Source organism: Gloeophyllum trabeum, assembly GCF_000344685.1.
Source record: "Gloeophyllum trabeum ATCC 11539 unplaced genomic scaffold GLOTRscaffold_00001, whole genome shotgun sequence".
NCBI classification, from domain to species: domain Eukaryota; kingdom Fungi; phylum Basidiomycota; class Agaricomycetes; order Gloeophyllales; family Gloeophyllaceae; genus Gloeophyllum; species Gloeophyllum trabeum.
The window spans coordinates 1,382,842-1,409,826 of record NW_006920410.1 but is presented as its reverse complement, the minus strand read 5'-3'; the positions used below and the strand labels follow the sequence as shown (position 1 = coordinate 1,409,826).

Below are 26,985 nucleotides of genomic sequence, written 5' to 3'. Positions count from 1 at the left end.
GGGCGAGGGACGCCGGAGCCAGTCCGGACGTAAGTAGGGGTCTCAGCCGGCCAACCCGGTTTTTTAGTCCGGACACCAACGGCACCCCAGCAGTGAGGCCGGTTGTAGTCCGGACATGGTCAGCAGCCCGCCACTTCGTCGCTAGTACACTATCATGACCCGGTATGGTATTTCTCACCGAATAAGGATAGACATGCCTCCCCTGTAGTCGTGAACCCTCGGGTACCCCTTATTTGCACGGAATTATACAGTTTTTAATATCACGCTGAAATCCGGAGGCACACATGGAAGACACAGCTGGGTGCCGGATGCCTCCAATCTCGCGGCGGTATCGTATCTCGCCGTCCAGGGCTACGAAGCCATGAACGGGCGGGTATTTCGCGCTGTCTCTCAGACCCTGGCAATGCACAATGCCTGCTGAATCACTCATTTGCCTGCCACGTCTTTTCTTTGCATGCTGGAGATCTCAAGCCCGAAGGCTCTTCCGTTATCTATTGAACTTTCTACCTCAGACTATGCACGTTTCAGGTTTTCATACATACACCCTAGTATCTAGTGTCTAGAATGACTTGTGGACTACAACGGGTGATTTTTGCTGTTTCCTAGAGGCCGGGGCAATAGTCCGGACATGGATCCGACCTTGGCCGATGCCGGTATTTTATCCGGACATAAAGGCGGGGGGGCGCCAAAAACAGTCCGGACATGACAAAATCAAGTCCTGCACCGGCATCTATCGGTATTTTCAGGGGTCCTACCGACCCTTCCGAAGAGCCTTCGATTTTCTATCATCCCCAAACTCCGTCTGAGCTATCTATAGCCTTGGTGCGGTGGCATGAGATCCCATGTTTGCATCACAACTCTCGACCGCGTCCATTACAGTGGTTTGGCTACATGCCATTGAGACAGATTACAATACTCTGATGGTCAGCAAAAACAAATCTAGCCTGTCGCGCAATTGCGGAGATGTATGCACTGGTACGCAAATCTATCATTGACTGTTGTTCCTACGCTGTCTAAATATACGTTTCTGTGGATGTGAGCTTCGCCCAGAGTCTTGCCGTAACACTAGCTTGATATCCCCGTCTGTTAGAAGAACGTAAGATTCAGAGCTGTAACCCGATGCACGGGATCGTGGCTCTCTTCACAATATTCAAAGCACCAGATCCTTTCATTTCACCGGTATGCACGTTTCTCGGACCTGTATGCGAGTGATCTGATCTGATCCTATTGCAGCGCTGTCGACTTGACTATGAGAACGAGCACAGCATTTGTCTCGCAGACCATGTATGATCGTGCGAAAGACGCCAGGCTATCAATCATTTCGCTCATGATATGTATCAACATCACCGCGGTCCTGGCTAGACATCTTCATGTGGCTCGGCTTGGGCTGATGTTGCAGAGTTTCCCCTGCTCATCGAATCAAGAGTATGCTTTTCTTACCGGGCTGCAGTGGATCAGCCCGGTGAGTTCGCACTATTAGCTCATCTCATCACTAGGAGGTCGATCCGAAAATCCAACACCAGAAGAGTCCTGTACGGTGTAGGCCGTCCTGCTGTTCAGCAGGGCGTCAAGACTACAGCACCTGTTTCTGCTGGAGCTGAGCGTTCATCTGAACTTCCCTGCTGCAAGAAATCCTGACATCGGGTGTCTCTCGGTACTTTCGGCGTCGACAGCTGCGACGCCCGGCTGTTCGTGATGAGCTCTTGTCCACATCGGAGTTACGCTTCTCCACTCACGGTGGCCGCCTTGTTCTAGCTGATCTTACTTATGAGATCCTGATGTATCTTTCGGAGGAAACGTCGATACATGCCTGCAGTCCCTCCATCGGTGGCGATGGAGACGTGCTCATGCAAGATCGGTCTGGCGTCAAATTACGAGTTACGCTTTCCCCACTTGTTTGGGGTATTCGTACACCCCGTTCAAGCTGGCTCTCGCGTCCCGGTAGCCAAGAAAATGAATTCATGTGTAGGCTGTCAAGGCTGGATATGAACGCGAATCTCGGTGTTCATAAAGACAGATTTATTAGACGATTCGAATGCTCGTACATTACTTTACATACATCTCCTCGATGCCTGACAGGGTGAACAAAAGTCGGGTTGGATGTTGATAGTGGAGACGCAGCCGAGCTCGGGGCTGCTCGGGGCCTCGGGCCAGCACGAAGCGGACGCAGTAACAGAAGCGGAAGGAAACGAGTATAGAAGTGCGGACGGCATAATACGGCTTTTCAGAAGATCCCGATAAAGTACTAGATCCAGCACTGTACTGCAAGTCTCTTGTACTCGGGGCGCTCAGGTTCTTCAAGCAAAGTGTACTTGTATTTGGGACGGGCATGGAATAGAATGACTTACGAGACATAGTCGTAAACACGACAAGGAGCAGCCGGCGCGAGAAAAAGACGTAATAATATCAGACGAGAACGAAGAAAAGGCCGGAAGAAATGAAGAGGTGAGTGGGACGCCCACGGTCGGCTAATAAGGGGAAAGAACGGACGCACGGTCGGTGCCGTGGCTTCTCTGGCCGTGTGCTTCTGCCATCAAACCATGGCCGACCTCCTCTCTTAGCTTATCCCGCCCGACGCTCCTGCCCCTTCTCTGCCAGTGCTTGATGCTGCCCCCGCCGTCGCCCCCGGCACCCCGCTCGTCGCGCCCGCCGTCATCAACCACCGCTCGGCCGTCGTCCAACGCGCCCTGACCGCCGCGCCTGTATATTTCTGCATATCTTGTACAGCAGTCACGATCATTCCCCTCCCCTCTTTTCACGCCATGTCCTCTCTCCTCCCCACTCACCCCGCTCCCCGTCCGTGGTGGAGCCGCTCGTCGTCCAAGACTTCCGACACGTCCCTCCAGTCGTCCTCCTCGGCCTCCAAGCCGACCACCCCTCTCAAATCCGCCCGCTCGTTCACGTCGCTTAAGCGTGATGACAGCTCTGCTGTCCGCAAACAGGAACACCCCAAGCAGCCGAGACGCAGTAGTCCTTCTTCCAAGTTCAACACACTTGCTTCCGCTATAGGTCTAAAGTCCAAAAAGCCGGCAGGGCCCACCCTTGCCATTCAAGACCCTCCGTCGCTACTCGCGGAGCCGCCGTCTATCTCCACTCCTCTGCCTAGTCCAGCTCCGAGCCAGCTCAGCCATAGTGCTCGCAGCTACACGAACAGGCCTCCATCGAATTCTGTATATTCCACTGTACCGTCATGGGATGAGCCAGAACCTCGCACCCCATCCGACGTGCCTAGCTCTCGCGGCCGATCCTCATACCAACATTCAGTCTTGACGCTGAGTGACGCTGACCCCTTCGCGTCCAGGGGCATGGTCGTGCCTCCCAAGGTACAAGCACAGGACCCGCTTCGACTATCTGTCTTTTCTAATGGCAGCAATACTTCCTCGAACGAATTGCATCAGAAGAAGAGCGGAGCCGAGGACCTCAATCGGGCCTCTTTCGCTTCCGCCTCATCTAGTTCGCAGTCGCACGAGCACTTTCTCCATAACCAGCCAGGCGAACCGCCTCCGGGAACTTCTGAAAGGTAATGCACTGGTCTCAAATAGGGACCAGCCGACACTAAAATAACTTCGTCCCCTCAGCTCGCTAGATCCATATAATAATACAAATATGGCGAATAGGCTCTCCGAGCCGCCTTCAGACCCTATGAGGCCCCTCCACCGGCCACCTATGCGTGCACGAGGCATGACAGATGTAGGACCTCGTCGGTCTCCGCCTGTTAGTAACAACAGCACTCCAGATATTGCCACTTCCTCCGCAAGCACTAGCACGCCTGGAACACCGCCCCTGGTTATTGTAAGGCAAGCATCGCTAGGACGCCTTCATCCGCGCCCTGCCGCTCCCCCACCGCCAATCCCCATTCCTCCGCCACCACTGCCGTCCTTGAGCCCGTCGCCCCGTAGTGGCGAGACTTCTGACGCCTCGACCGTCAGAAATCCACTACGCGAGTCGGGAAATAGTGAGTTATCACCTTTTGGGTAGTCCAGATACCTCAACTTACCCAAACTTCTTCGCTTCACAGCTGCATCTTCATCTTCTTATCATACTGCCCCTGAACACTCGCAAGATTCGCATGATAGAGTTGCTCTAGGCGATAGTCCATTGATGACGGCGCCTTCCACCCCGATAGCGCAGGATGACTCCGACGAGTCCGGAAGCAGTTTGTCATTTGCCTCTTCCATCTCAGAGACTCGGGATGTGCTCGTGACCCATGGCAATGTCTGGAGTCCCCGAGAAAGGGACTTCTCCCGTCATGGAAAAAGCAAGATAAAGTCCATCGACAAGGGGAAGGGGAAGATGAAGGCTTCGGAGGAAAAGGAGGAACGCGAATTGGAGATGGCTCTCCGAAGCCCGTCGAAGACGACGATTGTGCAGTCCGCGACTTCGGACGGCTCGCCGGCGAAGACGCTGAAAAAGGCGCTTTCGCAGCAGAACATATCAAATGCCATGGCCGCGCAGCGCTTTTCGGTATCGAGCACATTGTCCGCTTCCTCCGCACATTCCAACACTGGGGACGATCACAGCACCGGGCATGAAAAGAGCAGTCGAGAAAAGGGGAAGGGGAAGCCGCCAAAGAAGCAACGATCGTTCCATCATCCTCGGATTCCCTTACCACCTTTACCCCACCTGAGACAGTCTCACCACTCTGCTGGGAGCCCGCCAGTATCTCAAAGTTCACATTATCACGCAGACAGTACCACGTCCACTATCACTGACAACCGTAGGGGGTCGACTCCTACCATGACCTTCCCGTCGTTCTCTTCACTGTCTATATCCACTCATCCCAGTGAGAAGAGTCTGGATAAGTCGTCTAGTTCTCCTGGGCGTCCGCATACTCCGGTCAGGAAGCGGCTCTTTTCTGGCTCAAGCTTACGACGGACACCCTCGTCCCAAGCGCACACCCCGTCCGAGGAAGACACCAGGTCAGTTTTGAGCTTGACTCTGGAGGACGGTCGACCGGGAGGGATGTATGCGCATCAGCTATCTCCGAACGACTCTGTGGCTTCGTTTTGGGAGGACGGAGAAGGGAACACGATTGCCGTCCTGCCGAAACCTCAGACAGAGTACGTCCCGCAGCAGATCATGTCTCCCGCGGACATGCTTGCATTGGAGGCGATAGTGCAGCAGGAGCAAGATGAACGCGCACGGCATGACCAGTCTCAAGGCGAGGATCGTTCACGAAGAGATTCTGCGCGCTCCCTTACTCCCAGCGTCACTGTCCACGATCCCGACAATCAGGTCGGGTATGTCGAGGACTTCGGGCGCGCAGGCGCTCTGGAGAGCTCGTACATGGGGGTTGGGTCTATAACCGGAAGACGGAGGGGAAATTCACAGGGCTCGTCGATGTCCGCTTCTACGACAAGTATGAGCATAAATACGCCGTCGACTGGTCTTGGACGAGATTGGCATCTTGGCTCCCCGTCCGTCGCGTCTATGACAGGCGCGAGCGAGGTAGATGGTCCATCATCGCCTCCCTCTAGTATGCGCTTTTGGGAACGCGGCAAGGGTCGAAATGGCCAAGATTTTGGCCCTCCGTCGCCTCAGAAGCAGACTATGAGTGGCCGGACACCTCCACTGTCGCCGCTGTCTCCATACTCGCAAAGTTCCCGGCCCACGCGCAGCACCTCCATGTTCTCGAAGAGTGGAGGTCCTTTACGTAGCGGGAGACCGTCTACGTCGCAGTCTGACATAACACCTCCTTCCTCGCCTATTTCCTCGTCCTTCCTCGTCTCCCCTGGCGGCAGTGGCCACACTATGATGTACTCACCACCTACCAGTCTTCCACCGCCGCCTCGTCGACGACCACGGACAAGCTCAGCCGTCACTGCTACTAGCACTCACGCGGACTCAATCATACGCGAAAGGGAGGAACCTGAGGAACCTATTGGTCCTTTGCCACCTCCTAGACGCAGTGCTCAGCGTGCCGGCCGTTCCCCCTATCCTCCTTCCTCTGCACGAAATGACAAGGTTGGGTCACAACGGCGATCCATCATGCGGAAGCCGTCTTTCCTGGATATCGAAGATGAGGCCGAGTCGTCTTCAGAAGCACAGGCTACTGCAAAACCATTTGAAGATGCAAATTTCCTGGATCTTGGTCGAGGCAAGGATTCCTTTGATACTGTTCGAAGCGTGGACATCCTGGAATTAGTTGGACCTGGATAAGTTTGTGCCTGCTGTGAACCTGTTGGATATCGTTCAGCTTTTTATTGCTTATTTGTTAACTTGCCATTATTCCTAGTCGTCTGTGTTCTAATTTACGTTGTGGTATATTTGCCTAGTCAGACGCTCATTTTGTGACATTTCGCACATACCCTGCAATGGAGATTATGACAAGCCAAACCGTCTGATCCTTGGTGATATTTGAGTCGCAAGATAAAAGTTACATGGTAATATGAACGCAGGCTGTAAGATAGTGAAGAAAGGAATGCTCGTATTAGGTCCTACGCTTTAGTCCGTCTCCTCCGTGTGATATCCTGCACGTCTCATGGCGCCCAGCCTATGTCGAGCCGCGCCCAATTCTTTCTCCAGCCGAAGAATCTCTACCTGTTGCTCCATCTCCCGTCTCTTGAACTCCAGCGCGGGCATAGCATTATAATCAACTGCTTCGTCTTCGGCTTGCTTCGCGGTAATAGCCTTGACTTGTCGCACCAATGCCTTCACCGCTTCCGTGACTGCCTTGGCTGCAAGTTCCAAACGCTCCTGCGTCTTGGACATCAAGTCTGCCTTCACTCTTGATGCAGCGACCAACTGCGCTGTCGCCCCTGCCACTTCGTTTGAGGCGACAATTAGCTGTTCGAGTGAATGAGTCCCAGATAGGACACCATCCGCAGACTCGATGAGAAGGTTGGTGGCAAAGGCCACGGCTCGAGCTGCCGAGATGAGACCTTCTGTCCAACGGTTGTTCTTTTTGTAAAACTGCTGCGATGTGCTCGCGCCTTTGCCCTTGTTGACAATCTCTTGCTGGGATTCCGTAGCAGCTTGAATGAGCCGTGCAATAGCATTCGTGATCGCAAGCGCGGCAGCAAGGATGGAATCGTGCACTTTAAGGTCCACGGCACTGAATCGGTCGGTGTCACGTGGCCGAGCAATGAGCTCTTGCAACCGCTGGGTAGCAGCCTCGATAGCCTTAGCAGCGCCCATCATCTCTTGTTCCACGAGATCCCCAATGTCGCCATTGGCCTTCGACAGGGCCGCTTGCCCCTTAGGCAAGAGCTTGTCGATAGCCTCAGAAAGCTTCGTTAAGGCTCCCCGTATTTCCGCATTATTACGCGTGGCGACCTCCTTCCTCTGCGTTGAGTCACGCAACAGGTCAAGCTTGTAGGACTGGAGATTAAGGAACAAGCGTATCCCGACATCGCCGGCATTTTTGGCAACGTTGATGAGTTTGTCGGACGCCTCGTCATCAGCCAACCGTGTGACGCCCTTGGTGCTGATCAGAACGTCAGCGAGAGACTGCGCAAGCTCGTTTGCCCCCTTAATGACATCCACATGGTCGCCGCCAACTTCACCACCGATGTATAAATTGAAGATAATCGCGAACTCAGTGGCATTGTTGATAGCCTTCTCGATCATCGACAGAGTATACTCCGGTGTGGAGTTGAGATTGCCCGCCTGCGTAGGAGACTCAAGCTCGTAGGTAGCTTCATCAACCTTCTGCATGCATGCTTGCAGGATAGAGTCTGGAACAGTATGTGAGACGACGTCCTTTCTGCAGAAGACTACTGGCACTCTTACCTATGATCTGGTTGAGCTTCTTCCTGTTATCCAATATCAAGGTATCGATCTGGGCATTAGTGGCCTCTTCGGCGATATTTTGCGTCTGATGGGCATAATGAGTAGCATCCGACCGGACAAGGATAGGTCACATACCTGTTGGACGTCGGCAAGTTGCTGGATGGTCGAGTCCATGCTCTCCTGAAGAATTGCTATTTCTTGGTCCTTCTCTTCCCGCAGACGCTCCATGTCCTGATCGACGTTCTGCAGCTTGGTAAGCAGATCGTCAATCTGTATTTGTTTGGCCTAGACATATGCGACGCATTGTCAGGTTAGACTCCACACCCGCGATGAGCACACATACTCGTAAGGAGTCCTCCAACTCTGAGAGTTGTCTGTTGTATTTGGCCAGAACGCTCGAGACCTCGGAGCTCTTGGACCTCGACGCATCCTCGGCACGCTCGTTGGCAAAGTTGAGTTCGCGGCGCAGACGATCTATTTCATCCTTGTGGCTGGCCTTTTGGCGATCCAAGTCAAACCTGGCTCTGTCACGCTCGCGGATCATATCAGCCAGTTCCAGGTTCTTGGCCTTGATATCTCTCTCCATTCGCTCCATCTTGTCGATGGCTTCCTGGGCAGAGTTTGCCTTCAACTGCATCTGCTTATACTTCTGCAGCATGTCGAGATGTTCTGTGCGAAGTTGACTATACAGTTTCGCCAGGGCTTCATACTTATTACGCCAGAGTGTAACTTGGTCTTGCAGCTGTTTGATGAGATCGTCCTTCGACTGAAATTGCTGATTGATGTGCATCTGAACTCCCGCCAGTTCACCCTCTAACGCTTTGACTCTCTACAGTCAAGGAGAATACGTCAGCCTATGGACCAAGGTAGACTAACACGCTCACGTACTCTGTCATATTGCTCCAGCATGAGCTGATCACGCTCGTACTGACCACGCATAGCCAGAAGTTCCCTCTCCAGCTCATGCATCTGCTGCGCAGCTTGGTTATTGTACTGCATCATCTGCTGCTGCATTAACTGTTCTTGAGCAAGGCGTTCTTTCTCAAGCTGCTCTTGCTGCCTCCGCTCGAACTCAGCTCGCTGTTGAGCTTCCAACTCAAGGCGACGACGTTCCTCAGCCTCCCGAGCAGCAACCAAAGCAGCTTGCTGCTCTTCGTACTGCTTGAGCATCCTTGCCTGCTCCCCGATATCTACGACCGGAGAGGGTGCTGCTGGAGGTGGTGTAGGAGACTTGGCAGCCGTGGTGGGTCTTGCGGGAAGGTCCGGCGCTGAGCCTTTATCCATGAGGTTCGGAGGGTCCTAAAGGCAATGAGACGATTGTAACTGAGAAGTCGCATCCGAAGCCATACCTGGCCAAGCTTGGGCACATTGATCAGACTTGTGAGGTACTTGAGGTTGGAGCATTCATAGTAGAACTTTCGAAGGTTGTAGTGTTGGGAACTGAACCGTGTCCGTAATGGTTCAAGGGCGTCGGTGTCAGTGGTTCCTGGTATGATCGTTATGACATCTGGCTTCGATTCGATGGCCACGAATGGAACCTACTCCGGTGCATCGCCCTGAGCATGCTGGTAATGAACCGATAGATGCCCCAGCTCTCTTTAACAAGTGGTACCAGCGCAGAGATTCGGCACTCGTTATTCGCAGAATGCCGGAAATGAGCGAATATCATCCTTTGAAAGGAATCTATTTGATCTTGCAGGCCCATGAGATCGGAAATAATTTCATAGCTAGACTATGATCTCAGTACAGATCCCCATGAGAACGCGGAACACTTACCCCTCATTGGGATCGTCAACACCTTTCAAGGTAACATATTCTTCGTACTCGAACAAGCCGTTGAACTCTGGACGCATGCGATGGAAACGTAGCTTGGCGAGAATGTATTGCACATAAGCCCTGATGAGGGTACCGTACCCTAAGGCCCCAGAGTCACACCGCTGTTCAAGGGATCGGGTATACACCCACGCACCTTTTGGAGTCTCGTGGCCTACCGTCCGAGCACAGGTCTCCAGCCAACCCGTTTGTCCATGAGCTTCCTTTATTGTCTACGGCAACATCGAGTCTGGTCATTCCCCAGTCCACGCATATTCCTCCCTTACTCACGATCGGATGCCCTTCCTGTAAGACCTTGTGCACGGTGATCAAAGCTTTGAACGTCTGGACCTCATCCGCTAATATGGGCTGCACCCGGAGTCCAGTCCAGAAGGATATGGAAGAGTGGTAGTCCCATGTATAGACGATACACTCTACACCTCATTAGTATCCTCCAGGTAGCACTCCAGACCCCGCACACTCACTTCGGACATGCTTTTGCTTCGGCGCAGTCTCGTCTGGATTCGTAGCCTTCTTGATGTTGATGACAAGCTCCTGCTCTGCCTTCTCCTTGTCTACCGGACGAGTGGGGTAATGGATCTCGTCACCGTCAATATCGTAGCCAGTCTGACGAGTCCGCGCTCCTTGAAGCCTGTCCATCGTGGTCAGTGTTTGAGAGACGCTACGCAGCGATAAGAATAGCCTTACATGATTTGGCGGCCACTCGAGACTGCGCACGTATACAAATAGCCAGCGAACCCGGGGATCTGAGCGAGTGTGGATTAGCGCTGGGAGGTCCGTGACTGACGCGCGCTGCAGCCGCCGGCACAATTACCCTTGCCTCTCATTTCTCCAAGTTAACTGCACGCATGTTTCGACCGTTCTCAAGATGCTTGTTCGAAAGAAATATATTTCGCTTCTCTGGACTAAAGGATGCCAGCAGGGCCCCTGGTCGGCGGTTTCAATCTTCACAGGAATCTGAGGCTTCCTCGTTCTCGAGCTCCTCGCCGTACAGAGCCCGTCGGTACCCGCTGATAACCCCCACCATGGTCGTCCTAGGTGTCATTCCTATATTCACCTTCTATTTGGGTACCTGGCAAGTGCAGCGTCTGAAATGGAAGGTCGCCTTGATCGACGAATTAGAGGAAAAGCTACAACGTGAGCCCATACCATTACCGAAACGAATAAAGTGCGCATCTTCTTGATCACGTACATCCTCTATATTCAAGTTTATGCGGCCGTGTAAAGTATCTCGGTGCTTCCAGAGTTCACGTATCGCAAAGTTCTACTACGGGGCCGGTGGGATCCCGAACACTCAATTCTGCTAGGACCTCGCGTACGTGAAGGAGCGACTGGGTATCACTTGGTGACACCTCTTGTGCGACAAGACGGAACGACAGTTCTGGTCGACAGGGGATTCGTATCCAAAGAGTTTGCTGAGCAAGCCAAAGCAGCGCAAGCACAGGATGGCGAAGTGGAGGTGCTCGGCATGTTGAGAACCACGCAAGCACGAAACAACTTTACCCCAGATAATCATCCCGAAAGGGGCGAATGGTATTGGGCGGATGTCGAGGCTATGGCTGAATACGCAGGCGGAGAACGTGCCAACGTGCAGCCCGTTTTCATTGAAGAAATATTTGGTATGCATCCATGTTAGGGCGTACGATGGTGACAGTACAATATCATTGAACAGAGGGCCATTCCGGAGACGCTTCCTGGCGACAAGCCCATGGAGTTCCAATTGGTCGACCGCCCATAGTTGACCTGCGGAACTCCCATCTGTCATACGTCATAACCTGGTGGGTCGCGATATCCCTACAATCATGGCCCGCGCTTATAGTAGATGCAGGTACTCGTTGTCTGCCTTTACAAGTTTGATGTTCCTGCGATTGTTGCTCAAGCACAGGAGGGCACGTGCTAGACTGCCGCGAGTATAAATGTCATCCCGAAGTGGACGGATACGTGGTCATTACGAGCAGGCATGTCTCGGATAGGCCTTCATCCTTCCCGTCTGCGTTCGATTATTGGGCCCTTCGGGTTGTCTCGGATTAATCTACAGTCAATCAAAGAATTTGGGACTGGACGGCCCTAATTCCCACCCGCAAGTGTTGATTGATCTGCTCATCATCATGCTCGCAGTCAGTGCTGTGTGCTCATTTATAACATGAATAGTGCCCACAGGTGCGCTCGGTTGTCTTCAGATTCGACTTAACTAAGTCTACCACGATTACCAAATATAGACCCACAACGGTGTGATTTCTCTAAGGGTGTTGTGGCAAACCCCTTTGGGAGATCACATCCGAATCGCAGTATGCTCATTGCTTCCGCGTGCTCGGGCGCGTCACTTGCCATGGTTTTACCTCAGCTAGCCCAGCGGCACGCGTGCGGGCCACTGTGGCATTATGCAACCACAAGGCAAACCCTACGCGGCGCCAGGCAAGCTACAAAGGCGTCGCAGTATATAAAGATGAGTTGGAATGTAGATTGACAGCATCACTTTCCCGTTTCCCCCTTCACCTTTGACGTTCGTCTCGACTATAGCGTCAACTCTGCAGCGATGTCCTCTTCTGGTCTTTCCCCTCGTTTGCGCTATTCAACGGGTGACTGCGTAGTCCGGCCTCCAGTACACAGGCAGTCATCAGCGCACAGAGGGGGAGAGCGTCGGCTTTCGGAAGCCGATATAGGATATCCTCAGAGGATTCAACAGTACCTTCCTATGGGCACTAACGCTCCCGTAGATCAGTTCAGCCCTGAAGTAGACTATGCCTGGAGTGATGGATCTCAGATCTTTACCCCGAAGCGGTGCAGTATCGAAGGTATGCGAATTGCCGATAGCGTCGAGGTCTAGTCTGATGGACAAACCCTTGTCAGAGGCCGACATAGATGAAGACGTGAAACGTGCCCTGATGTTCCAGCGTCGAGCCAGGCAACGTAAAGCCAGCGCTACCAATTCGAAACTGTCCATCGAGGGTGTCGAGCCTGGCCTCAGTCCTCGCAGCTCCGTCTCGTCCAAGAGCAGCCGTGACTCAGATGAGCTGTGCACACCGAGGACTAGCATCTCGTCCGTATCCTATACCGATTATCCCGAGCATCACACGCACAGCAAAGCAAGGGCCAGCATCGCCCCAACCATACATGACCACGAAGCTGGGAGTAAGGAATAACCCTCCTTCTTTAACTTCTTCGCATAACCTCGTTTGTTATACAGAACCGCCCGCTGCTCAACCCGGTATTCTAGGTATACCCATTTCCACGAGTCCCAAGAAAATTGAAGGGAGCGCCACGGACGATGCCCGCCCTCGCAAGGGCTCTGTTTCTTTCATCTTGGGCGAAGTATCCAAGCGCCTGGGAGATTCTGCCCGATTCCGGCGACATAAAGGATCGTCTGGGAGCCGCTCTAGGTCGTCCTCCATCCTTCACAGTCTGATGCGTACTCCGGCATCTCAAAGCCACTCTCCCATGTCGCCTCCAGCACCACGCTTCCCCACGTTAGAGACTATCCCGTCGCAGGATACCGTGGCTCGGAGTCCTCGGGTTGATAATGCGAAGCGTCTCGGTATCATGCCGCATTTCAATCCCTTCATTCGGACAAGGGCAGAATCGACGTCTGCTCTGGAAGGAGCCCACCAGACACACGTAGATTTCGGCGCAGAGGCCCCAACCCGCTACACCCGGAGATTCCAGTCCAGTCCCCCACCGCATGTGGGATCGCTTCATAAGAAAGCGGATGTACGCAGGTTGTAATGCCTGTCATTCCGAGTTAGACATTTCCTTCTTATTTTCTCCTTATGATCGGACATTATCTCCACGACCATCTCACACAGCTTCAATATCTCGGATAATTTTGCTTACAATGTCGTATTGAATCATCTTATACGACTATGTTCAATTAACCTCCCATTTTGTGGAAGGGCGTTGCTAAACTTCGACAACACAGCTAGACGGACGACGAGTGATCATGCAGCTTTTACCGTACTTCACGGACGGACGAAGGCGTTGGCTCATAATACCAGATGCCCTTGGTGGTGGAACAAGTCGAGTTCGTAGTAGAGTCCAGTGTCTTATAATGACCATATTGCTCCTGTAATGAATCAGGTAAGTGGGGAATGGGCATACCATGTAGAGAGAGAGGAGTGCATACACTGCCGAGAACGTGATGGAAGTACCATACTTCCTGAAGCACAGTTCCATTGTAGCCACACCCTAGATACGGCGTAGCACCTGTCTGCGACCTAAGGGCAGTTTGCAGCTGCGCTAGAGAGTACGTTGTCTTATTGGATGGCCTGATACCAACTCTATGGTCGTGGGTCAGGCGGTTCCATCCACATCCTCCGTGCATGGGAGACTCACGCAGCCAGCATGTCATAGGTAGGGTACATCTTGAATGCCCTGACTACGGCATCGTAGAAGTTGATCACGTCTTCATGCTCGATGTAATCAGGCCCGTAGCAAGCTACGTCGAACGTTGAAGTACACGTTGCATGCTTGGAGAACTGGCAGTTCGGAGATGTCAGTTATGTCATACGAGCAAATGCCTGATGTACCTCATGAGCCCAAAAAGTGGGGTTGGATGCGCCCTGGTTGACCCAGTATTTGTTCACTTTCATGTGACCGATCAGACATCAGGATAAAGGCGACCTTGCCATGAAACGTACTATAGTCCAAAAGATCGTAGCGGTGGAAGGCCTCAATGAAGGTCACCACGCTAGGACCTGTGTATGCTGGGACAGGCGTTCCATTCGGAAGTACTTTCGGTGACGGGTCAGGATCGTATTGCCGGGACAGGTCGCAGTACTGTTCATAGGACCTGAATCGTAATACTTCAATACGCGTTACGAGTGGCAGTGGTAGGGGGCATACCCGTCACAATTGTCCGGCCACAACCCGTGGATCGTCCAGCTGTTCTTGGGCAGCAATTGTCCTTGAGCCTCCAGACCCTGTCCAAATGTCAACTACAATTCGATCGTCAGGTAACGAAAACGTGCCGTGTAGGTACTCCAGAATTGAGTTTGCAGTACTAGCCCTCCCGGGGTGGGCGAACAGCAGGTATTTGCGATGGCCGTAGTGTTCTCACAAGAATAGGTCAAGGGCTCATTGACACAAGCTGTCAGATTGGGATACGTCTCTGGAACAGATGGCAAGCTCGGGGGCCAAGTGAGAGTAGCCGTCACCACAGAAGTCGCGCTCAACACCGACAGGACTCGGGCGACTTTGCTTGCCATCTTGCGAGAGGGAGACGTCGACTATACCCGTGGGCTCCCATGCCGTCCCGAACGTCGCAGTATTTATGGGACAAGATGCCAGTGCAGGGCCAGGAACAAGGAAATATGTTGATTGACGAACGTGCTTATCTTGCCGGGGAGCATGTGCAGCGATTTCGTGGGCGCTGTCTGCTGTCAATTCCGCATTGTGGCTGCTGGCTGTGGCAGACAACGCCGGTGTGTGGGACCTTCACCAAGCATATCGCTCCCTCGCGGACCCTCGGGGCTCTGCGAGTTGTTCATATGTAGGTGCTGCTGTGATCATCTGACTCTTTGCCAAAGGCTGGTACAAGTTTTGAAAGCCTACGTTCTGACGGACATATGCTTTCTTCTAATACCGAGGAGACCACCGCACATTAACAGGCTAGTCCCTCTCCCAGGTTCTCAGGAACTTAAACACCCTTCTCTCCTGCTTCACAGCGCTCTTCATAACTCTTGCCCTCCACTCAGTGCTCCCGGCCGCTTTATACTCCTCACTCTGGAAGGCTGCGTCCGACTCCAACTCGTGCACTGCCAGGAACTTGGGCGGTGCCGTGCTGTCCTTGCTCCCCTCTACACCTGACCTATCCCACGTCCTGAGGACGAATCGTCTGGTCCTGATCCACCCGGGACTCTTCAGGAGCATCGGGATGTGTTCTTCGTTGTACCACCTGTGGAAATCCTCCTCTCTGTCCGACTGTACTTCCAGTGAATTGAACACGATGATCCCCGGCTTCTTCTGAGCGGAAGGTGATTGTTGCGGGGTGCCCTTCAATACCTCGTACACCCGCCGGTCGACCCATCCCACCTTCGACAATATATCTTTCTCTCGCTCACTCCGAGTCCGAGCGAGCAACGCGTAGTCTGGCTTCTCGAGCGCATTCGGCGTGTCGAGATCGTAAGTGGCAGCGTATCGCGGTTTCTGGCCATCTGCTTGCGCCCAGCGGTTCCAACTTTGAAAGCTGGGAATTACGACCCGTAGCGGGATATGCTCGTTCTCGTACCAGTCGTTGAACTCTGCTTCGGGGACCCCATCTCCCGGGTCAGCAAAGACAACGAAGAAGGCTTGTGTGTCTGTGCTCATGATGCGTCGGATGGTAGTAAGGTGTAGTGCTTGTACAAACGGAATGTATTCATAAGCGACTGTTTATCTCTTAACTGTGGGCTCGGGCTTACTGTTCACACCGTGACGTATGACCAAATGACGGCGCAGTGCCGGTCCGGTGTGTCTCAGCGACGCAACACCATTCATGAGAGCGAAATAACTTGGGATACATGACAAGACTGGACACGAATGCGCAAAGGAAGCAGAGATTATTATACGACATGCCGGGAAAATAGTTATGCAGGGGGAACGGAGCGCCGAAGACAAAGATAGAGCACAAGTCACCCTCGAGAGACCAGCAGATGTTGTATTAGACGTCAGACCAGCCACCTTCGTCCAGTTTGTAGGAAGCTTCGCTCTCTGGCCTGTCAGGGCTGTCCACCAATTTTGCAACCCGTTCCTCGGCGCGGCCTTCGATTTAAGGAAGGCATTGGGAGCGTCAGAAAATTACACGTTGTTTGCCGAATGCGTAAGAGAGCAGGGAGAACGGAAAAGACAGTGGTCTGTCGGGTGTACGCACCTTTGCGGAGGAACATCCTAGTGGCAGAGGCATGAGAAAGAATATGACCCCCGATAGGCTTGAGGGCCCCGCCTGCAACGAAAGTCATGGTGGCTCCAGGATCCGCTGCACTCGTCCACGTTAGACAATCGCTCCCAGACATGATCGTAAGGAGTCAGCCCATACATTGAACCTGGTTTGTTAGCAAGATCGCAATCTGGAGGCAAATTCAGTATGAGGACAAGTACGCTCGACTTCGTAGACAAACGTTGAACTCCTCTGAGAGTTTGCTCAATTTGGATAGCATCTGCTTTCGTTAGCGGCCAAATTCGTGATGTCACTTAAGTAGATTACCTGCGCGAGCTGAATGGACATGAGTTGTAAGTTGCAAGCCACAACATCATATGAAAACCATACCTTCTGTTGTCTCTCACTTAGCTCGCCTCTGCCTGAATAATCCGTCCGGAACAACGCCATGATGCTGTCCACAATCTGTCGGAGATAACATAAAACAGCGTTGAAGAATGTAACTCCACGTACCATCAGACGGAAATCCTGTTTCTGTACGTTAGCCTAGGTCGTGACGCAGATTGTATGAGAACTACTAACCTTCTCTTCCGCAAAGCGTTGTGAACATTCATTGATCAATTCCATCTGTGAAAAGGATCAGCCAGCTGGCGCAGCTTGCATGGGTCCGCTAGCTACCTGATGTTCGCTATTCCAGGCCCGAGCTGCGCCATACAATGAGTAATCACGCTAAAATCCACGTGCCTTTGAGAATATCACCATAGAGAATATTTTCCAGAGCCATGTCTCCGTTGACTCCAAACCTGTCGGCTATGGCTTTAATGCGATCTGGGCGAAAAGTGCCTAGGGGTCCCGCTGAGTCACCATCACAAAGGACGGACACGATCATTTCTCAACCTTCAGTGTCAATATATGCGACCTTGATATACGTCAGCTGACACTAATTCCGATTCCTCTGATTGCATGCTCACCTTGCCTGAAGCGCCGCCCATTTCGGGTGGGAGCTGGGCAACAACACTCATTGTATGCGCTAGTTGGGTCTTGCCAGTGCGGAATTCTCCATAAACTGAAGACCATAAGCGCAGTCGGAATTGCCAGTATGGTAGACGTGTACCTTCGCTAATGGATTGAGACATGAGACCTCCTACGGGCCCGTCAGGCCATGACTGTATCTGGACAGCGGCAACGCACCTCCAAGTATAGCGTCTACGGCTTTACTACCCGTGCTGATCATCAACACTCTCTTGCGCTTATCCTGGACCTCGAGACCCGTGGCAAAGGACGATCCCTGAGGCAAACGATATGACGCGCATATAAGTGGGACGGAGATATGAGCAGACTCACCAATATCTTATGGGCAGCCTCCTAGTATACTTGCCTAGATTAGATATCAAACCAGGGTAGAATGTATGCACGCACCTTGATCTTCTCAACCTTGGCTTCTGACATGCCCTACATGAGGACATGAGCAATCAGACGTGCCAACCGAGATGGACGGCCTGACCTTGATCTTGAGTAATTGCCTCCTAGGAGTCATACTTACTCCGGAGACGGTATTGATAGCAGCCGCCTACAACCTCGACATCGTAACACGCGTACCCGAGCCCAAGACAATGACAGACCTTTAACTTCAAAATGTCTTGGACGTTGATACCCTAGGAAATGATAAACAGAGTGCAGCATCAATCATTCTGAAATGCTTGGCTTACATGTTGCTGCAGGTCGTCGACACTGTCGAAGAAAGGCACCTTATGAAGTCTGTCAATATGTGTTCCTGCTGCAGTGAGTTAACCCGCACGTCATCGTCGTCAACCGGAGGACTGGTAGGACGCGATGGCGGAGGTGCGCTTTGCGACGGTGCTTTACGAGGTGGCATAATTAGGACTAAATCAACTCGAGAACAGTGGGGATGAGAGGGGAAGATGCAGGGGAATGTCCACAAATGAGAAGGCGCGTCGCGGCGTTATGTTTTGACTCGTCACGTGCTCGTGTCACATAACGTCATTCAGTTGCTATTCAGTCCCACTTAGGACCGGTCGTTGTGAAGATACCAGCCATAATGCATAAGTCCGTCCGCACCGGCACCACGACCATGGTCAAGCAGCTAGAGAAGATGTGGTACAAGCTGAAATGAGACAAAAGTAATGCCAGGACCGTGGATTGAACACGGGACCTCCAGAATTCTGATCAACTTCAGTCTGTTGCTCTCCCAGCTGAGCTATCCCGGCTCCAACTTCGACATGTGCTGGATAGTCATAAGCACCCTTTAGTATATACATACTCTCTTCGAGTCCTTGTTGGCCCAAGTACCCTACACATTATCATGATATAGGCGGCAGCACTATTGGTCTCTAATGAGTCTCCACAGTACCTGCAAGTTCTGCGGTAGGAGAGCCGAACAGCGTCTGCTCCTCGAGCTCGTAGTCTTCGACAGTCCCCATGACCTCCTCTCCGTCACTCGGGATACCGGGTGTCGTGCTGCTCTTCCTCTTCCTTTTTACTGTATTATTCGTACCAGTTTCCGACTGGTTGTTCGTTTCAGTCTCAGCCAGAGTCAATGGCGTAGGAGCTCGTATCTCTGGCGTGGGCCCAGAGAAATCTTTCCCTGTCAGGCGAGACAGCGTCTGCATATCTACAAACCCGTCAGAATGACGAAGCGACGGAACGAGTCAGACCATACCGTAAGGAACGCGATGCGTCAAACAATAATTAATCCTGGCCGGGTTCTTCTTATCCTCAGCCTTGAACTTGTTCTTACAAGCTTTGCGGTCCCGACCTGGCAGAAGCATAGAAATCATTTCGTAGTTCTCGCCAAATTGAGACAGGGCCTACGACACGACATCAGTGAGTCTGTCACACATATCCAAACGATCTCCTTACGTCGTAGAATAATTCGGTCTCCTCAGCACTCCATCGCGAACCCTTCACCTTCTTGCTGTACGAGGCGGAGTTGACAAATTTCGTGGCATCGGACTCCTCAACATGCGTATAATTGGCAGTGTCGTCATCTTCATTGCGGTCAACGAACAGCGACTCTTCATCCACAATTGTTTCGCCGTTGGGGCCTATTCTGACCTGTACGTTGTAACGACTAGTCGCAAGATTCTGGGAGTAATCAAATCCTGCTGTCGTCGGCTCGTCCAAACCATTATCGATTTCGTCGTTGCTGGGAGGCTCCTGGCTTGTTACTACTTCGGATGGAGGATGCGCGGGTGCAGCGGGAGTCGGTGCAAGAGCACGACTGGCCTCCGGACCAGCAGGTTTGGCATTCTGACCAACTTGCTCCTCATCTTCACCCCGACGCCCATACTTTTTGGCTTCCTGAATGGCTCTCATCCGGGCTCGCTTCTCACGATTCGACGCTTTCCAGGTAGCATAGTTGCGCTGTATCTCAGCGGCCTTGGTACTCACACGCCCTTGCCCGGTATCTTCGCAGAGTGTAGCCATAGTCATAATGGTTGGGTCGATGTCCTCGCCTGGGGGAGCATCAGGATCGAACGGCGGGAGCGATGGAGCGCGTTTGCGTCCTCGACCAGCGCTCCTGCTCCTTTCGAAAGGAGACTGTGATCCGGGGTGTTCGTCAGCCGTATCTTCTGTTGCTTTCCTCTTTCTACGTTGCCGCTTAGTCGGAGGTTCAGTGGTGCTTACCGAGCCAGGATCGACGGAATTCTGCGCTGCACGTTTACGTCTAGTTCTTTTAGTCGATCCAGCATCCCCGGGTCCTTCCAAAGAGGCATTCTCCTGTGAAACGGTTCGCGAATCGCCCAGGTCTTGTTTCTTATTGCGCTCCTTGCGAGGACGAGGTACCTTAATCGTCTTGACTTCATTGATAGCCATTTGAGGAGCATCGCCTGATATTTGCCCTTGACTTGATTCATTGGTATACGCTACAGAGGTATTACCTGTATCTCGAGGTGGAAGCGTTGAGATGTATTCAACCACATCTTCGGGAGGGACCACACCACGTGTGCTAGACGTTAGGCTATCTGCTTGCGCCTCCAAGGAACCAAGACCCACAATCCCACCATAGGTGCCAGCATGTGGAGCGATAGGGACTGACGTGGTACGTACGCTGGAGACAATAATAGGAATCGCGCGAGATTGTCCAGCTGCTAGATGTATGGGCGGGGGTCTTTGCGGCTGAAGCGAAGTAATGCTATTTGGAGGTTGACTGGGGGAGGAAATAGATGGTGAATGGTCGTCCAATGAAGTCGACCTCACAGGCGGGGGTATAGCGGGAAAGACATGGATAGATCCTGTGTTATCATCCCCTTCTCCGCTCACCGAAGCCGGGTTTGCAGACATCGTTAGAGTGTCACTCGACTTGATGATTGAAGTTGACATCCGGGAGGCACTTGGGTCGGAAGGAGTGGGGTGCGAGAGCGTCTTGACCGAACTCGACCTCGATTCCTCTGAGGGGTGTACACTTGACCTATCAACATCGAGCGCGCTAGAGGAGGGAGTTGAATCTGAATTGCTTTCATTAGGCGTACGAGATTTGGGCCTCGTGACAGGCTTGAAAACAGTCCCGCCTTTCTCTACAAAGCGTCGAGAATGAGTGAAATGAGAAGCTTGCCGACGCACCACTTACGGACTCTTGAGAACATTGCGGATGGACTGGGTACTCGAGCGCACGCAAACAGGCTTGCTCAATGATTCAAGCCGCAGGTTGCTCGCATGTAAGTACAAGGCTCCGGAAGGGTACTGGTGAAGCGTCTGAACGCGCTACGTGCACTTGGACTCAACTAGTACAGAAGAACTTCAAGAAACTGAAGAACAGTGTTGAATGAATTTTAGATTTACGTAACGGTCTGTAGTCCGTTATCTCAGTGCCACACCTTACAGTTGCGAGCTTTTCGGCAACTTTACGGTACCACAGAACAAAGCCATAGAGAATGCCTGTCACCCACTTGAACTTGCCTGTCGGGCCAGTAGCCAAGTGGGAGGTCAACACCAATGCAACACGGCTGTCAGAATTGAAAACCGTTGCTGAGAGGTGAGCATTTGGGTTGTGAGGTCTGCGAGGCCGTGAAGGCCATGGTATCTCTCATGTTGACCCGATGACCCAGTTGCTTGGTTCTACAATCGCTCAGGCAGTGTACGTGGTCTATAAGTGTATGAGTCCGTCCGCTGAAACTACTTTCAGCTCGAGACCGATGGCTTTCGTCCACATTTCCTAAGTTTTCCACCAAACCTCGCGGGTCGAGAGCCCCCGGGGTGGTACCTCCTCCTCATTCGATCACATTCCAGGGGAGGTGTGATTTAGAGATTGGCCCCCATATTTTCCGAGATACGGCATTCTTCGAGGTGCGATATCTTTCGCAATTCACACCTCAGCAGTATGTCCCCGCCTCGAACCCCAGTCAGGGCACTCCTGGCGCATCATCCTCTGCACAACGAGCTTCAACGCCTTTGATATCCTCGCTGACCTCAGAGGTCACCGTAACACCGGCTTTGGTGTCGCAAGTAAATAGAGCAGCCGCCACCAATCCTACCTTGGCTCATCTAGTATACTTGGCCGCCACCGGCCAGGCTACGCAGGAACAGGTGAAGACTCTGGGTCTTCTCATTCAATCTATGGCCACAACCCGAAACAATGCAGATAGCGCGGCTTCAACCTCGTCTCATCAGGGAGCTGATGCTATGCTTCTGTTACCCGGACCTCAGGGACTACATCCGACCTCTTCTCAGGATTTCGACCTTGTAATGGAGTTCAAGGAATTACCTAACGAAAGACTACTGTTCCCGCGTGTTCCAGTGGTGTGTACGTCACTTGCAGCGTCCTCTGATGCGCCTTTGGGTACACGCAATATTGGGATTACAACCTGTCTTCCATTTCCGACGGCGGGAAATCAAGGCCCTCCTCAGCTTGTCAATTTGTGTCTTAGGAGGGCGAGCTCTGTAATATCAGATCTCCTCTCACGCTGGGCTGGAGACGAAGAAAAGATGGCTAATAATCAGAGAATCTTAGATCAGACTGTATGTCGTTGATTACATCACTTAACGGACGCTCTCACAGCCCTCCAGCGCGTTTATGAAAGAGTCTATCTCGCGCACAGGCTTCCCGAAGGTGATTTATTGAAGGAAATAAGAGCGGTGCGTCGTGCAATCATTATCAAGCCACAGCTCATAGTCACCTTCGTCCAGGCCGCCATACCCTCGGCTCCTATGAAGCCTATAAAACCTTCCTCCGCGGATGATACCAGGCAAAAGCGTAGAACGGCACCGATGAAGCCTCGGCGTAGAACAGGGGGTCCGCATGATATGCTCCGTGGCGGCATTCACAAAAAACAGGCACCGGATCCGGACTCATCCTCGTTTCCTATCAAGCCTCGAATAGCTTGCTTTTCTTGCCATCAGACAGATGTGCCGTTGCTGATGGGGGGTCGTACGTATGATACAATGTCATGCAACCCGGCGTTTCTGACGGTATTGTTAGGATTTTGTCGCCAGTGCATAGATGCCGGTCGAGCGTCCAGTGAGGTCTCCGGCATACAAGACGACCTGAAGTTAACCCATTCTGGTGAGGGGAACACTAGTCAGAACGCTCAGGCACCTGGACCGCGCAAGCCGAAGCCAGGCAGGCGTACATCCACGGCATTCTCGTTTACTTCATCACCACTGGCGGTGAACCCTCCAACAGTTCCCGACCACAGCGTCCCCGAACAGTAGTCGTTCCAACCTGCAATAATCCAGATATATATAGGAACCATGTACATGCGCGGAAACCATGACATTACGATAATTTATGCTATGTAATAGGAGTAAGTATGATATAACGGTCTATTGGTTTCAATTGAAGACGTTCAAAGCCCACCCGACCCACCACATCACGACCGCAACTTGTGCGCCAACGATGGCACACTCAATTAACACGGCAATCCACTGGATCAGAAAGCCCGTCCAGTAGATAGGGAGAACCATCCACCACAGACCAGTATGGTTGATCCCGGGCAGTCTATACAGTGATGAGACGTAGACCGCGGCGCGGATTTGCAGGATGGTTATGGTAAGGGTCGAAAGGGAGAAGAGCAGAAGACCCAGCCAATGTCGAAAGGATCGCCTCGGCAGACGCTTGATGGGATAGCGCTTCGCTTCTCCTGTGAATTCGTTGCGGTACCAAGGGATAATAAGGAAATCCTGCACATCTTCACCTATGACTTTGCCATAGTTCCGCCAAAAAGGAGTAACAGTATCTAACAGGAATGTCAAGGCATCCATGCCAAATTCCCATAGTTGCTGATAGTTGTCCTTATAACTTTCTTCCAGACGGACGATGAGCGAGAGCTGTGGATACGTGTCATTATCTGACTGCTCGTGAATGCCACCGAACATACCTCGTCATACACGGCTGAGGTGTGGGCTAGCGTCTGATTGTATTCGCGCTTCACTTGGACGTGAATGGGCTTCACCTTGGTCAACATTCGGGCAACATCACCGGCCTTCCGCTCGATTGCTTGACGATGGCCCTCCAATTTCTCTAAAACATCAACGAGTCCGCTAATCGGATCTTCGAAGATACTCTTCGTTTGACTTCGTTTATTGTCCTGCTTTTCCTGGATAATGAACGAACGTAGGATATCGTTCTGGCGCTGCAGACGGTTGTGAACATCCTCGACCGCTCTCCAGCCTTTAGATCGCCGCGTTGAGCCTGTGACGGCTGCGGGATCATGGCTGAATGCATCCACTAGCTCTTGAGGCAGGCTCCCGTATTCGGTGTCTGAAAGCCGGGAGAGGTGAGATCGGATATATTCATAGTCTTTCACCCCAGTCGCAACTCGCTGCAGTAGGTGACGGATACGATTATTTTGCGCCATAGCATCCTCGACCATCCTGCGTATATATCAAGACCAATTAGGTACGCTACGTATGAGAAGCACTCACTGAGCTTTCCGCTCGTATTCTTGACGATCCAGCTCCTCATTGACCTCATCCTGTTCTTCATCTCGCTTGAAATTCTGCTCATGTACAGTTAGCGATGGCATGTTCCTTCGGGGTGGCACTACAATCCTCGGTAAGGATGACCGTTCTGTTAAGGATCGAGATGGTTGATATCGTGGGCGCGGTGGCGGCTCGCTTTCAGCCCGGAATTCGGCGGCGATTCCCTTGGCAGTCAGAGCACCTTCTTCGTCGTGGAAAACATCTTCTCCAACTTCGGATGAAGCCCGTGAAATGGCTATCACCCCTTTGTCCGTACCCGAATCACGACCGGAGTGCAAGCTCAAAACTGCTGGCCGACGAGGCTCCCGCGACGGTTCCCCTTCAGAGTGAGGATGGGTATCGGATAAGGAGGCTCGGGCGGAGGACTCTCCATCACTGCCGAAATGATGACGGGTCTTGCGTCTCCCAAAATCTCGTAGGTAACCGCGACTGCTCGCAGGAGATAGTTGACCTTTCGCATGTGACTGCTTTACGGATGCGGCCAGAATGCTGCTGAACGAACTGCGAGGCGTGTCCATGAGACTAGGCAGCGAGTGTCTCCAATGCCTTGGATATCCGTCCGGACGGTGCTGACGACTATCCACTGAGGTATATTCTCGTCCAGGGTCGACGACAGGTTCAAAGGAGACATATCCGTCGAAAGAGGGCTTCCTCGTGAATGAAGGCTGAAGCGGCACCGCGGAGCTGGGCGAGGAAATATCCAGGGACTTGGCATCCCGAGAAGATTGCGAGATATCGACTACAGGGGATCCTGTCACACTTGTTCCGATCGACATTATATCGTCAGGGTGTGTTTGGGATTTGAGATATTCTTCCACTATCAACGCTGTAACATGCCATGGCAATCTAGAGGAAGCTCTTTCACCACGTTTATCAAGCAAGTGCTTCAACCACGTGAGGGGTTCTGCTTGATCCAGTGTCGACCGCACGATAGGTTCCTGGCTGCTGTACCAGCCCACCACCTTGGCCAGATTAAGCGGACCCGCCTTGGAGGTTAAGGAAGCATAGAGAATATTGTAGCGCCGCTGCAGTTGTTCGCTTGTTATAGCTGCTTTCCGGATAGTATTAGGCCGAGCCTTCTCTCTAATCCTTTTCAGCTTCTCTGTCAAAGGGTAAGCATACATGCGCAAGGCTATGAACAGACCGGCTCACGGGTGTAAAGGAAGTCCTGTTTCTCTACAACACCCTTGCCAAGAGACGGAGTTCTCTCTTTCGCCTTGCCCTTGGACAAGGAAAGCGTCCAACGTCTATGCTCTGGTTTGTATCCAGGAGGTCCAGCTCGGCTCCAGTCAAGAGTGGCACCATCGTTGGAAGAAGTGGGCACAGGATGAAGGTGTGTGACGCCCACAGATGGACTGAAGTCTATGTCGGACTCATTACTCAGCCCTGGGACGTGAGATGTCGGGGGCGTAGAGGTCGGGAATGACACCTCTATGGGTGAGATAGATGACCCTGCGGACACAGACGATATTGTGGTCCTGTCAGACTTCGATGGAACCTCATTCCGGGAGACATTAGCTTGCAAAGCGCGAAGACGCGCTTCACGCCTGGCTTTCAGCTTAAGTGCCCGTTGAACGTCCTCCAAAATGCCGGGATCTGTGCGCGTGTTCGTGAACCAAGCTGAGACACAAGACGTGTAGAGTTACTCGCCCTCCTGAGCTGCACAGAAGTCAATACCGGGTTAGAATAGTTGGACTGACTGACTGACCTAATGCGTATTCATCAGAAAGAGTCCCAAGGTCACTTGAAGCCCCCTCGGATCGGACGCCGCTCGCCGCTTTGCTGGCAGCTCCTTGGTGAGCCTGCGTCAACGTCCGTCTACGAGCGTTTGCAGAGGATCCTTCGGCTGCTCTTGCAGACTGTGTTGGCTCTGAGAATATAGCGGCAGCATCCACTGAACGTACACGGCGGCGTCTGTCGTGAATCGTCGCGCTCTGTTCTGCTGCAGGCCTCCGTAAGATAGGAGGAGGTCCTAGACCAATTGACGCGAATCGAGCATTCTCCACCGCGCTAGAGCGAGCGGGCCCTCCGTCTTCCGCTGGGAACTGTATGCGCACTGATGACGAGGTCGAACGGTCCCAAGACTTGCTAGGACCTGCTTCGTCCATTCGAGACAGCTACTTTTGCATGAGTCAAGAAGACGACCGCCTCGAAGTACCGGACAAGAGAACGGGGAGGTTCGAGCTCTAGTTTCAAGTCTCGTCAGGGCCGTCACCGCACGCGTGGATGCTGTTGTGGGGAAGCGACATGCTTGATTTAGCGTGGGAAAATCTACATCCGGCAGTTTGTGCAAAGCCACTCTGAGAGTCTCCAGTTTCGCCGCCTCTGCTCTTCATACCATTCGAACTCCTTAGCCGTCTTTTCCTCTTTAGCCAACAAAATGTCTGACGACGGCTACGACGGGGGTGTTGCTGACGACTACGACTATGGCGGAGCCAGGTAAGCCTTCTCGTTCTCGCATGCGGTCGGGCTGATTCAACCCGGCCTAGTTTCGCAGAGGACGCCTTCGTGCGTAGTTGAAGCCATTCAGTCCATTCAGTCTGAAATGACTCCGTATCCAGGACGAGAACTATGATCTGCTCGGCGGCGAGATGCAAGAGCAGGAGGCGGACCCGAACGCGCAGGACCAT

General features: G+C 52.6%; 9 protein-coding genes and 1 non-coding gene across 10 annotated transcripts; 3 read left to right on the top strand and 7 right to left on the bottom strand.

Moving 5' to 3' along the window:
• Window positions 1-4,078: 4,078 nt before the first annotated feature.
• Window positions 4,079-5,768, bottom strand: GLOTRDRAFT_108932 (uncharacterized protein; the record flags this gene model as incomplete). The annotated part of the gene is made up of 1 exon (XM_007862618.1): window positions 4,079-5,768. A coding segment is annotated over exon 1 (399 nt), but the record flags the coding sequence as incomplete, so codon positions are not given.
• A 13-nt stretch (window positions 5,769-5,781) lies between these two features.
• On the bottom strand, window positions 5,782-10,203 carry GLOTRDRAFT_67977 (ANTH-domain-containing protein; the record flags this gene model as incomplete). The annotated part of the gene is made up of 11 exons (XM_007862617.1): window positions 5,782-7,676; window positions 7,732-7,816; window positions 7,867-8,016; window positions 8,075-8,560; window positions 8,620-9,030; window positions 9,081-9,217; window positions 9,274-9,458; window positions 9,508-9,646; window positions 9,701-9,776; window positions 9,835-9,977; window positions 10,029-10,203. The coding sequence occupies 11 exons, from the start codon at window positions 10,201-10,203 to the stop codon at window positions 6,445-6,447; spliced, it is 3,219 nt and encodes a 1,072-aa protein (XP_007860808.1). The 3' UTR covers window positions 5,782-6,444.
• Window positions 10,204-10,589: 386 nt separating this feature from the next.
• On the top strand, window positions 10,590-11,480 carry GLOTRDRAFT_31457 (SURF1-domain-containing protein; the record flags this gene model as incomplete). The annotated part of the gene is made up of 4 exons (XM_007862063.1): window positions 10,590-10,732; window positions 10,792-11,183; window positions 11,237-11,342; window positions 11,393-11,480. The coding sequence occupies 4 exons, from the start codon at window positions 10,590-10,592 to the stop codon at window positions 11,478-11,480; spliced, it is 729 nt and encodes a 242-aa protein (XP_007860254.1).
• Window positions 11,481-12,100: 620 nt separating this feature from the next.
• On the top strand, window positions 12,101-13,287 carry GLOTRDRAFT_89914 (uncharacterized protein; the record flags this gene model as incomplete). The annotated part of the gene is made up of 3 exons (XM_007862616.1): window positions 12,101-12,359; window positions 12,415-12,696; window positions 12,752-13,287. 3 exons carry the CDS (start codon window positions 12,101-12,103, stop codon window positions 13,285-13,287), a joined length of 1,077 nt encoding a protein of 358 aa, XP_007860807.1.
• A 59-nt stretch (window positions 13,288-13,346) lies between these two features.
• On the bottom strand, window positions 13,347-14,797 carry GLOTRDRAFT_52510 (ribonuclease T2). Its single transcript, XM_007862162.1, has 7 exons — window positions 14,529-14,797; window positions 14,404-14,480; window positions 14,199-14,350; window positions 14,088-14,143; window positions 13,894-14,036; window positions 13,685-13,838; window positions 13,347-13,624 (listed from the first exon to the last, which is right to left on the bottom strand). Exons 1-7 carry the CDS (start codon window positions 14,763-14,765, stop codon window positions 13,511-13,513), a joined length of 933 nt encoding a protein of 310 aa, XP_007860353.1. The 5' UTR covers window positions 14,766-14,797; the 3' UTR covers window positions 13,347-13,510.
• Window positions 14,798-15,040: 243 nt separating this feature from the next.
• Window positions 15,041-15,891, bottom strand: GLOTRDRAFT_108929 (uncharacterized protein). The gene has a single exon (XM_007862615.1). The coding sequence runs from the start codon at window positions 15,865-15,867 to the stop codon at window positions 15,169-15,171; it is 699 nt and encodes a 232-aa protein (XP_007860806.1). The 5' UTR covers window positions 15,868-15,891; the 3' UTR covers window positions 15,041-15,168.
• A 2,668-nt stretch (window positions 15,892-18,559) lies between these two features.
• GLOTRDRAFT_t3 lies at window positions 18,560-18,642 on the bottom strand. Its single transcript has one exon. It is a non-coding gene; the product is annotated as a tRNA-Phe (tRNA).
• A 123-nt stretch (window positions 18,643-18,765) lies between these two features.
• On the bottom strand, window positions 18,766-19,797 carry GLOTRDRAFT_67965 (uncharacterized protein; the record flags this gene model as incomplete). The annotated part of the gene is made up of 3 exons (XM_007862614.1): window positions 19,295-19,797; window positions 19,095-19,242; window positions 18,766-19,046 (listed from the first exon to the last, which is right to left on the bottom strand). The coding sequence occupies exons 1-3, from the start codon at window positions 19,748-19,750 to the stop codon at window positions 18,766-18,768; spliced, it is 885 nt and encodes a 294-aa protein (XP_007860805.1). The 5' UTR covers window positions 19,751-19,797.
• A 1,512-nt stretch (window positions 19,798-21,309) lies between these two features.
• Window positions 21,310-23,096, top strand: GLOTRDRAFT_118675 (uncharacterized protein; the record flags this gene model as incomplete). The annotated part of the gene is made up of 6 exons (XM_007862613.1): window positions 21,310-21,410; window positions 21,484-21,512; window positions 21,561-22,393; window positions 22,434-22,484; window positions 22,775-22,802; window positions 22,854-23,096. 6 exons carry the CDS (start codon window positions 21,310-21,312, stop codon window positions 23,084-23,086), a joined length of 1,275 nt encoding a protein of 424 aa, XP_007860804.1. The 3' UTR covers window positions 23,087-23,096.
• A 110-nt stretch (window positions 23,097-23,206) lies between these two features.
• On the bottom strand, window positions 23,207-26,526 carry GLOTRDRAFT_67962 (uncharacterized protein; the record flags this gene model as incomplete). Its single annotated transcript, XM_007862612.1, has 6 exons — window positions 26,056-26,526; window positions 25,508-25,952; window positions 25,064-25,457; window positions 24,299-24,403; window positions 23,752-24,247; window positions 23,207-23,701 (listed from the first exon to the last, which is right to left on the bottom strand). The coding sequence occupies exons 1-6, from the start codon at window positions 26,461-26,463 to the stop codon at window positions 23,207-23,209; spliced, it is 2,343 nt and encodes a 780-aa protein (XP_007860803.1). The 5' UTR covers window positions 26,464-26,526.
• Between the last annotated feature and the right edge of the window lie 459 nt (window positions 26,527-26,985).

Bases quoted from the DNA above. Each gene is read 5' to 3' on its own strand.
- GLOTRDRAFT_52510 (XM_007862162.1), bottom strand. From the start codon at position 14,765: ATGGCAAGCAAAGTCGCCCGAGTCCTGTCGGTGTTGAGCGCGACTTCT. The intron at 14,351-14,403 runs GTATGCCCCCTA...ATTACGATTCAG, and splicing joins TGGCCGGACAATTGTGACGG to GTCCTATGAACAGTACTGCG. The intron at 14,144-14,198 runs GTACGTTTCATG...GTCACATGAAAG, and splicing joins CTACGATCTTTTGGACTATA to TGAACAAATACTGGGTCAAC.
- GLOTRDRAFT_108929 (XM_007862615.1), bottom strand. From the start codon at position 15,867: ATGAGCACAGACACACAAGCCTTCTTCGTTGTCTTTGCTGACCCGGGA.